The 10780-nt window shown below is 45.7% G+C and overlaps 1 protein-coding gene across 1 annotated transcript; it reads left to right on the top strand.

The window, feature by feature from the left end:
• The first annotated feature begins 3158 nt into the window (after positions 1 to 3158).
• LOC119363686 (AT-rich interactive domain-containing protein 6-like) lies at positions 3159 to 9695 on the top strand. The gene is made up of 13 exons (XM_037629049.1): positions 3159 to 4154; positions 4246 to 4285; positions 6458 to 6510; positions 6665 to 6710; positions 7148 to 7240; positions 7459 to 7581; positions 7657 to 7708; positions 7780 to 7852; positions 8128 to 8194; positions 8466 to 8516; positions 8602 to 8694; positions 8778 to 8912; positions 9296 to 9695. Exons 1-12 carry the CDS (start codon positions 3304 to 3306, stop codon positions 8880 to 8882), a joined length of 1647 nt encoding a protein of 548 aa, XP_037484946.1. The 5' UTR covers positions 3159 to 3303; the 3' UTR covers positions 8883 to 8912; positions 9296 to 9695.
• The last annotated feature ends 1085 nt before the right edge of the window (positions 9696 to 10780 follow it).

Below are 10780 nucleotides of genomic sequence, written 5' to 3'. Positions count from 1 at the left end.
TATATAAAAATGTGGATTATTCATCATAGTCATCTGCGCATTAACTGACACAACCCGGACATTTTGGTTTTTAATATTTGAAAACTTTTGATGTTTGCCTGATTTTGAATTTGAATTGGAATCGGTTTCGAACTAACGCGAGATTAGCATCAGTAATCGAGGTGACGTGGCATCATTAGTAGATGGTTGCTGTAGCTTAATTATCCTGGCGTCACACCTAAGCATAGCACAAGATCGTGTAGTTCGTTTTGCTAGAGCTTTCCCAATGTCAAGTATCTCTTCCTTAGACCATGAGATCGTGTAACTCCCGGATACCGTAGAAGTGCTTTGGGTGTACCAAACGTCACAATGTAACTGGGTGACTATAAAGGTGCACTACAGGTATCTCCGAAAGTGTTTGTTGGGTTGACACGGATCGAGACTGGGATTTGTCACTCCGTAGTCCGTATTACGGAGAGGTATCACTAGGCCCACTCGGTAGTGCATCATCATAATGAGCTCAAAGTGACCAAGTGTCTGGTCACGGGATCATGCATTACGGTACGAGTAAAGTGACTTGCCGGCAACGAGATTGAACGAGGTATTGGGATACCGACGATCGAATCTCGGGCAAGTAACATACCGTCTGACAAAGGGAATAGTATACGGGGTTGCTTGAATCCTCGACATCGTGGTTCATCCGATGAGATCATCGAGGAGTATGTGGGAGCCAACATGGGTATCCATATCCCGCTGTTGGTTATTGACCGGAGAGCCGTCTCGGTCATGTCTGCATGTCTCCCGAACCCGTAGGGTCTACACACTTAAGGTTCGATGACGCTAGGGTTGTATGAATATGAGTATGCAGCAAATTGAATGTTGTTCGGAGTCCCGGATGAGATCCCTGACATCACGAGGAGTTCCGGAATGGTCCGGAGGTAAAGAATTATATATAGGAAGTGCTGTTTCGGCTATCGGGAAAGTTTCTGGGTCACCCGGTAATGTACCGGGACCACCGGAAGGGTCCCAGGGGTCCACCGGGTGGGGCCACCTATCCTAGAGGGCCCCGTGGGCTGAAGTGGGAGGGGAACCGGCCCCTAGTGGGCTGGTGCGCCCCCCCTTGGCCCCCCTGCGCCTAGGGTTTGAAACCCTAGGGTGGGGGGCGCACCACTTGCCTCGAGGGGCACTCCACCCCCCTTGGCCGCCGCCCCCTTGGGAGATTCCCATCTCCAGGGCCGCCCCCCCTGGGGGCCTATATAAAGGAGGGGGGAGGGAGGGCAGCCGCACCCTAAGTCTTGGCGCCTCCCTCCTCCTGCTACACCTCTTCCTCCTCCCGCAGTTGCTTGGCGAAGCCCTGCCGGAGTCCTACTGCATCCACCACCACGCTGTTGTGCTGCTGGATCTTCATCAACCTCCCCTTTCCCCTTGCTGGATCAAGATGGAGGAGACGTCACGCTGACCGTACGTGTGTTGAACGCGGAGGTGCCGTCCGTTCGGTGCTAGGATCTCCGGTGATAGGATCACGACGAGAACGACTACCTCAACCCCGTTCTCTTGAACGCTTCCGCACGCGATCTACAAGTGGTATGTAGATGCATCTCTCTCTCTCGTTTCTAGATGAACTCATAGATTGATCTTGGTGAACGTAGGACTTTTTTTATTTTATGCAACATTCCCCAACAGATGAAGGGGATGACGACGAGGAGGTGGCCGAGATAGGGGAGGAGTCATTCACCGCCGCTTCCCGCCCACACGCGCGGTCGACAAACTACACCGAGGCGGAAGATATCCTCTTGGTTCGTGCTTGGGTAGCTGTGGGGATGGATGCAAGCACCGGCACCGATCAAACCGGTAAACGGTATTGGCAAATGATCGAGGACACCTATTGTAGGATCAAGCCGAAGAATAGTGGGTTCATCTCTCGCACTTACCGGTCGCTTCAAGGCCGGTGGGAGTTGATGAAGCCCGCTTGTGCTCATTGGAGTGCGGCCATGGACCAAGTGAGGGATGCACCACCTAGTGGAACCATGGAGAGTGACTATGTGAGTACATATCTCTTCACTATTTTGATTATGTGTGTGTACTATGCTATTGGTGGGTTCTTATGTGATTATGTGTGGTTGATAGGAGACAATTGCTGGCATGAGGTACAAGTAGATGGCCGCTTCCAAGGGCAAGCCATTCCCATTTAAGCATGCTTGGGCAATTCTTCAAACCTTTGACAAGTGGAAGTTGAGGGATCAAGAGACCGCACCCAAGAAGTGGGCAATGCTTACGATGGATGATAGTGAAGATGAGGGAAGGAACGAGCACAAGCCCGCTGGAAACAAGAAGGATAAGCTAAGGAAGAAGATGGAAGGGGAGGCGTCAAGCCTAAGGGAGAAGATGGAGCACATGATGAAGGCAAGAGGGGAATTGACAACGAAGACATTGAAGACGAAGTTTCTTATCACCGAGAAGAAGAAAGAGGTCAAGCTTGCACAAGTTGAAGCAAAGCGTGAAGAAGCAAAGCGCAAGGCCGACTTGGAGGAGAGGATGATCAAGCTCAAAGAGGCAAAGGTATGGAAAGAACTCATGGTGGAAGAGAAGGAGCACATGATGATGTCCAAGAAGGACATGGATGAAGACCAATTGCAATGGTGGAAGGACTACAAGGAGGACATCGCGGAGAGGAAGAGGATGTTCCGTGGTGCGTCCTCTACTCTTCGAGGTGACACTCCGATGAGTGGTGGTGGCGATGACGGTGTGGAGGACTCCACCACCGACGACAGTGGAGGTGCTTGATGGACGTGGAAGTGGTCTAGGAGATGGCGCCAGGTGCAACTTTTTGGTGATGGTGCCGATGAGAGGGGGAAGATGATGATTGTGTGATGTAAACTATTAAACCATGCATCAATGTTCTTCATTTCCGTGTTTTTTGAAGGTTGATTGTGTTTTTCTAGTGAAAATTGTGATATGTCAAATGACAGTTTTAAGGGTTGGGGTTGGGGTTCCGTTATAAGGGTTGGGTTTGAGAGTTCTAGTCTTTGCTATATTTCGTTATAAGGGTTGAATTTGAGGGTTCTAGTCTTTGCCCCTATTTTTCAACCCTTAAAATGTTAAAAATGGCTAATTCTCAATCCTTAAACCCAATTTTAGATTTAAGGGTTTGAGGGCTCTATTAGACATGCTCTGACCCAGCCACCCAAACACATCTGCCGCTTCTGTCACTCAAGTCCTCCTTCTTCCCCCCCACTTCCTCACCCCAAACCCTAGCGCCCCATAGCGCGCGTCGCTACCGCCGCTCCTCCATACTGCCGTCTAGGTGCGGAATTAGAGCTGCCCATGCCCAACGGCGAGCCCGCCCCCGGCGATGGCCAGACCGAGGCCGCCGACACTGTCGATTCCGTGAAGTATTCGGCAAATCCCGAAAGAGCGGAGGCGGACGTGGAGGTGGAGGAACAGGGGGAGGACGACGCCATGGTGGATGCCGACGCCGACGCCGTTGGTTCTACCAAGGATTCGGCGGTGCCTGAAGAAGGGGGTGCCGAGGAAGTGGGGGAGGAGCACAAGGGCGACGCCCTAGTGGCTGCCACCACCGTTGCGTCCCTTGACGATTTGGGGAAGGTCGAAGCCCAAGGTGCGGAGGAAGAGGTAGAGGAGCGTTTAGGCGATGCCCTGGTGGATGTTTCTGTGGCTCATCAGGTCAAGAGTGAGGCCCAGGGAAATGAGGGGGCGGAGACGGAGGGTGAGGCCCAGGGAAATGAGGTGGCGGAGACCAAGGTCGAGGCCCAGGGAGACGAGGTGGCTGAGTTAAAGGATGACACCCAGGGAAATGAAGCTGCCGAGATGGATGTTGATAAAGCAGGAAATGGAGATGAGCACACCGAGGTCAGGGTGGATGGTGACAAGGGCAGCTTGCTGAAAGAGGAAAGCGACAATGGTGGAGATAATAAGAAGGACGCCAATGGTGAGGATGAGCTAGTGTCGTCACTAGCTGGGGAGGGTGAAAACCAAAACTTGTCTGACAAGGTCTCAAATAACTCCTTCATGTTTGATTACACCCGTGGAGGCGATGACTCTGGGACGGAGGAGGAGCAGGCTGAGTTTATCAAGGAGCTCGACCGGTTCTACACGATGAAATTAATGGAATTCAAGCCCCCAAAATTTTATGGTGAAGGATTGAATTGCCTCAAGTGAGTACCGCAATGGCTTATCTTTATGTTTGCATAATAGAAAGTTATTCTGATTGCTGGATGATTTGACATTACCTTAATTTTTTTGCAGGTTGTGGAGACAAGTAACTGGATTGGGTGGCTATGATCAGGTACTCATTTCATCCCTTTGTGACATTATGCCAGGGCATCTTGTGTTTAGTTTTCTTTTTAGATCTATCACGGTGCTTTCTGCATAACAATATATGGTGTACAAACATGAAGCTGATAAGATCACACTTGGGTTTGCTTACTTAATGTCTTAATGAACACATTGTGTTTGGAAATGTTTGTCCGCTTATAGACAGAGATCATTGAAGAGTAAAATGCATCACATGTCCTACAAATATTAGAGGGTCTCAAGTTAATCCTAAAACTTCAAAACTGCAGATTCGGGTTCTAAAACTATTTTACTGGGAGTCCTAAGCAGCCCAGATCAGCATTGACTTGCTCACGTGTCATTTTTTTTTGCAGAAAGGACCTTATATAGGGTAGCCTATTTGCCTTCTGACATTGAAATGCATCTTACGCTGTTACGCATTCCCCGCATAAGTCGGCTTAGAGGCATCAGCTTTTTGTTGTGCACCATGTGTGCGGCACACTGTCGATGTACCTCGCCCACTTCGGCGCATCTAAAGCGCGCAACACACTGAGCTATCTATGCACCGCTACTGTGGTGCCCGCGCCAGTTATCATAGCCACGGTGCCTGCAGATTTAGCTCTACTCTGGCAGCCTCAGCATGCTCTCAACCTATGCATCGCAGATATCACGATCACCATTTATTTTTGTGCTTGTCATGCCGGTACGTGGCCACCGAGATCAGCTTCTTCCGCCCTGCACAAATGGTGCCCATTCGCTAGACCCAGAGGTGCACGTCTGCTTCTCTGGACCGGGTTGAATACCGTCTTAGGCACCACCATGTGCTCAGACCACGTCCTTGCTACTCGTGTCACACCGGAAAACTGCACCGCCGGCCCCAGGATTTCGTGACAACCGACAGTGGCAGCTGCCTGGACCCACTACACAGAATGTCAAGAACATTCCTCATCCAGCTCCGCCTGCTTGCCATGGAGCTTTCACTGCCAGCAATGGCCAAGGAGACACAAGTTGGTCACGAGGGTGACAGATCGTGAGGTGCTGTCACTCCGGCAGCTCAGTGCCCCTGGTTTGCACTAACAAATTACAGACATATATTTATAAGGGCTATTTTGCAAAAACTAGGCAATGGTCAACAACCACGTGAGCAGTTAAATTCCGATCTGGGCTACTTAGGACTCCTGATGAACAACTTAAATAGAGACTTGGATCTGCGGTTTTGAAGTTTTAGGACTAACTTGACACCCCTCGAATAGTTATAGGGCCTCTGATACATTTTACTCATCTTTTAATTTAACACCCTCTGTGCTTTTGTTATCTTTGTTATGCTATCATACTCATGTAATCCGCTTGTCTATTCATCTGCCCAATTTGTTTGCACCCTACACCTTTATATCAGATCCTGTTAACTGGATGCACCATACACAAAGTATGAAACACTATTTTTGATTTGATACCTTTCTCTCTTCCATATGCTGTCTATAATCCTCGTTCAACTATTTAATTGATTATCTACTAATCTTTTCTCTATTGACAATGACTCAAGTTCTATCACCAATATAAAAGTAAGGACAGATTCCATTCAGTTTGTTGGTAATAGAAATATGACCCAAAACCTCACGCTTACTGTCCTACCTGGCTGATGCAGCCAACGAGGCATTCCTCTCATAATCTTGCCTGGCATTATTATCATATTTTTTGTTTTGAGTAAGTGGGTTGCAAATTATATGATTTAACAAAAGCAATGACAATAATCACATCAGAAGGCAAAAGGTTAACCTTATTGAGCAAATCAGTATAACTAATAAGGATTTCTTGCAAACCAAGATTTCTATTTTTTGGAAAAACAAAACACGAGCCTGAATGATAGCTTGACCATGTGCAGAGGAAGCAATGGCACTAATCATAGTTTTTAATGTTGATGAAATTCACCACGAGCATATATGCATACACAATTAGCAAACACCTGGTTGCTTAAGAGGAAAGTCAAGCTTTGCCCTTGACTTAATATCTCTTTCTCTCCAGAATAGGGGTAAGGTATATCTAGACTGTCTGATATTTCTTTGTTTGACTACAGAAGTATTCATGTGTTTACTACTTTACTTGTCATTTTGTAACTTTTGCGCGTAACTTTGTATAACCTTTATCAATGTGAGGTTGCATTCTTTCTTATGAGTTGCATTAACAGGTGACATCATGCAAACTATGGCGTCAAGTGGGAGAATCATTCAAACCTCCGAAGTATGAATTCAACCGTTTGTCTTCTGCAATAATCCCTTCCTGGCCTTCTCATTTGATGAATCTCTATTGTAATTGTGCAATGATGGAGTCGGAACGTAATTGACATGTGGTTCTTTCTGTACTCTCTCCTACGTAACCAACATGTTTTATGCAGGACGTGCACGACTGTTTCATGGACCTTCCGCAACTTCTATGAGAAGGTACCTCTCTATATTCCCACAGATGATAATCTCATTGCTTATAACTCCTCACTTGCTATGCTCTTGTGGTTGAATCCTGTTGTGTGCTATGAATGCCATGATAGTTGCTTGAGCAAGACCTTTTGCACTTACACAGATTAACTCGTTGAAAGTTTTACCAAGTTCCTAGCATAGAACTATGCCATAAGTCCAGTCTCCAGAATTGGTAATCTTGTTCAAACTTAATGCTACATGTTATGGGGATTATGTTTTCCCTTCAGTGTCTGAATGCAAATGCAGTTTGTGTTCTCAGCAGGGAAGAAACAGAGAGTGCAATATATTTGTAAACCTCTCTTCTTGTTTTATGAAGAATGGTTGAATAATATAAGTCAGTGTTGATACCCCTGTCCTCTCCCTGTTTCCTGCGGACCTCTTTATTGTCTTTTTCTTTCTCACAGGCACTCCTTGAATACGAGAAACACAAGATTGAAACTGGCGAGTTCCATGTGGCTGCATCTACTTTCACCGAGCGAATTGCTTCTGATAGTCAGGTACAATGTTATGATCTATTATGCTAGCTATTTTATGTTCTTTGGTCAAATAGAGAGGAGTCATGTGTAACTAAGTTAACAAGAAATTGTTTCAAAACAGTGGAAGTTCATTTTTGCATCTAAATTGGTGATCATTCTTTGAAGTAGTATGAGCAGGAATATCTTTTTAGATGAGCAAATTTTGGGCTTGAGAAAAGAGTTTTTTAATTTTTCTACAGGTGGGTGGAAGCCTTGCATCAGGATCTGGAAGAGCTAGAAGAGAATCTGCAACTCGCGCCATGCAAGGCTGGCATTCGCAGCGCTTGCTTGGCAATGGTGAAATTGCTGATCCAGTAATTAAGGTATTTGTTGCTTGAAGTCAAAGGTCATTAGTAATCCGCGTTTTGTTGTATAACTAACATCCTAATTTCTTTCAGGATAAAGCGGCTATGCCTGTCTTGAAGAAGGACAAAAATCCAAAAAGCAGTGGTGACTTTTCTGGACATCATTTGTTAGACATCCGTTTACAAGAATATATATTGACTATTGCATTCATATAGGTCTGGCCAAGAGGAAAAGGACACCAACCTTGGAAGATGAGAAGGCAACACCATACAAATCTGAGAAGCTACAGTAACTCTCATTTTTCCCAACTCTTTATTACCATCAAATAAATCTTGCAAAGCCTTTTTATTTCATTGCTGCTGAAAACCATTAAGAACTCTGCAACATTGCCACCAGCCCATAGAGTTCATTCTATTCTTTTGCATGTCATAGTTGAATTACGACACACAAGGTCTATCCAGTCTACCAAGTAGGCTTGACATGCGAGTGACTAGATCCCTCCTATCCCCTTGGTCATGGTTTTTTATGGGTTTGATTGGGTGAAAATAATTGCTATTTGGCAGAAATGACTCGACAGTTATTGACATGGGCCCTCCTGCTGATTGGGTGAAGATAAATGTTCGGAGAACTGTGAGTATCTCATTTTATAAGTACAAAATTATTCTTCATGTTCTTTTAGTACATTTGTACTGTTTCCCCATGGATCTCAACTCCAATAGTTCTCAGTACATTTCTGCAACTTTTAAAGCTGTGCCAGCAAACTGCTTATTCTATTTAAAATATGTAAATCTTGGTTAGATCATGTGACTGTTGACCTATTATGTGTTTAGAACCAAGCATGGCTAACCAAAAAATCAGTAGGATCTTTCTTATATAAAAGAAAATTTATGTTTCCTTGCAGAAAGATTGCTATGAAGTCTATGCATTGGTTCCTGGCCTTCTTCGTGAAGAGGTAAATAAAATAAATCTTTCAGCGCTGCAAAAGTTGGAATGGTGAGATTGCTTACAGATTTATCTTGATACATCTTTTGTTGTAGGTACATGTTCAGTCAGATCCTGCTGGCCGCTTGATAGTTACGGGAGAGCCTGAGCAACTAGATAATCCTTGGGGTGTTACTCCATTCAAGAAGGTTTGTCAAAAATCTACATTGTATTCTGAAGATTTTTATTTTCGCACCAGATTTGTTGATACTCAAAATGGTACAATCTGCAGGTCATTAGTTTGCCCTCCCGCATCGATCCTCACCAAACCTCAGCAGTTGTCACTCTCCATGGGCAATTATTTGTTCGTGCACCGTTTGAGCAGTCAAAATCATGACACTCTACTTGACTAAGCAGAATAATACATGTATGCTTTCATTTCCAAGAGACACACAGCAATTGCTGTACTATTTTATTTGCAGAAAGTTATCATCTCTAAGAAAGAACGGAAAATGAATTTTGAAGATGCATTATTGAGGAATGTTAGTTTATTTGTAGACACACGCGTGGATGGTCTCTTATGCGTCAGTAGCACTAGATTGTTTCACGAGTCATAAACGGCAAGACTGAAATAACACTCCCTCCATCCCATAATATAAGACGTTTTTGCAAGCTATCTTATATTGTGGGACGGAGGGAGGAGTAATAATAATAATAATTTCTGGCCTGGTCACAGTGGGGCCTGTGTTCATCATTTTCATTTGCATATTGAACACAGAACACTTATCTTCCAACATTTTCTTCGTGCAGGTTGCCTTGCTGGTGGGATCGTAGGATGGTTGCAGGTTGCCCACCCTGATCTTTGTTCGTCTAGTTCATTGCTGCTTCAAGGCTCTTCAGCGGTGCTGTATGTTCTGTGTATTGGTTAACCTAACTAATTAGATTGCTTAGTACTGTGCATTGCCTGTGACATTTAGCGTAAGTTCCATCCTCCAAGCCTGTAGCCTAGGTTCCTGATGCTCAAATGTTCATGGTTTATTCGTTCCCTTTTCTGTTTAGCCATCAAAGGATGACGATTTGTAGCGTTGTAGCTTTATTATTCCTAATACTTGAGTTTGTCATACATCCGAACATAGATGCGGATGAAATTCTGGGTATGTCATGTAACTGTTGCTGTTATACAAAACCATTGCATTCGCCTGACTGAAAATAGTGGTTCTTTAGGCCTTGTACAATTCAAGGTGCTTAGAGAGGGTAAACGCTTAATTAGACGTCTTTACTATAGAAATAGGCATTGGTGCTTTAAAAAACCCAGGTTATTTTTCTAAACACCATTGTACGAGGCCTGGGCGCTGCTTGGACTTGCCGTGGGCTGGGCCGGGGACACGGTGCTGCAGGCTGACGTGTGGAGGTTCGACCGGTGTCAGCGATGCTGTGACGGGAATCAGGATGCAAGCGAGCCGGCGACGGGATGCATGGTACAGGTGAGCCGGCGACGGAGATGCTGCAAGCTCGTTACCCCGAAATTGTTGCAGCGCATGCGTTTCGTAACCATATTATTTTAAATTAACCAACAATATTAAAAGTGGAAAAAGATAAAGAAAAATGATGCACTGGCATGGGCCACTGGTAGTTATATATAAAAAAGGCCATTTTAGTATAAAGAACAACAAAATTGTGCCCCTCACAAAAAGCAGGCCGTTGTAAAAGAATATGATAATTAATATGGATCGAAGCAAGTCCGCGCGACTGCAATCATCACACAATAATACCTGGCATTCTGCTCAGCTCTCCCCTGCCGCTGTCTGTTGGTCGTAGCACCGCGCACTGCTGGTTGCAACTCTTCGCGAAGCTGGCTGTAGCTCATTGCAGTGCCGTTGTAGCTCTCGTCGTGGTAGCAACCTTGCCGTTGTAGCCTCGTCATGGTAATCATTGCTGGTTCTAACATTCCAGAAAACACTGGTTCCAACACCCTCACTCATCGGTTGAAGCTTTTTTGGTTGCCGCCTGAAGCTTTCGCCGACGCCCTATCGGTAGCTCACCGTGGTTCTGTAGCTTTCCCGTCGTTGTGGTTGAAGCTTTTTGCGACATCGGTTGAAGCTTTCTGATGTGCCAGTGGCTGACCCTAGCATTCGTTGTTACTGGTCGAAGCTTTTTGTGCGCTGGTTGTAGCTTCCTTGAACGCCGGTTGCAACATCGAAGGTGCCACTTGGTCCTTCGCGGCTCCGATGAGTGCTCCCTAATGCGCAATGGCGACACCCAAAATGAAGCTCGCGGTCCTCGCCATCGTCGTCC

This window comes from Triticum dicoccoides, chromosome 2B (assembly GCF_002162155.2).
Source record: "Triticum dicoccoides isolate Atlit2015 ecotype Zavitan chromosome 2B, WEW_v2.0, whole genome shotgun sequence".
NCBI classification, from domain to species: Eukaryota; Viridiplantae; Streptophyta; class Magnoliopsida; order Poales; family Poaceae; genus Triticum; species Triticum dicoccoides.
This window is presented reverse-complemented; position numbering and strand designations above follow the sequence as displayed.

What these genes read in the sequence shown, in the direction of transcription:
- LOC119363686 (XM_037629049.1), top strand. Translation starts at nt 3,304, where the DNA reads ATGCCCAACGGCGAGCCCGCCCCCGGCGATGGCCAGACCGAGGCCGCC. An exon ending in GATTGGGTGGCTATGATCAG is followed by an intron (nt 4,286 to 6,457) that starts GTACTCATTTCA and finishes TTGCATTAACAG; the next exon opens with GTGACATCATGCAAACTATG. An exon ending in TCCGCAACTTCTATGAGAAG is followed by an intron (nt 6,711 to 7,147) that starts GTACCTCTCTAT and finishes TCTTTCTCACAG; the next exon opens with GCACTCCTTGAATACGAGAA.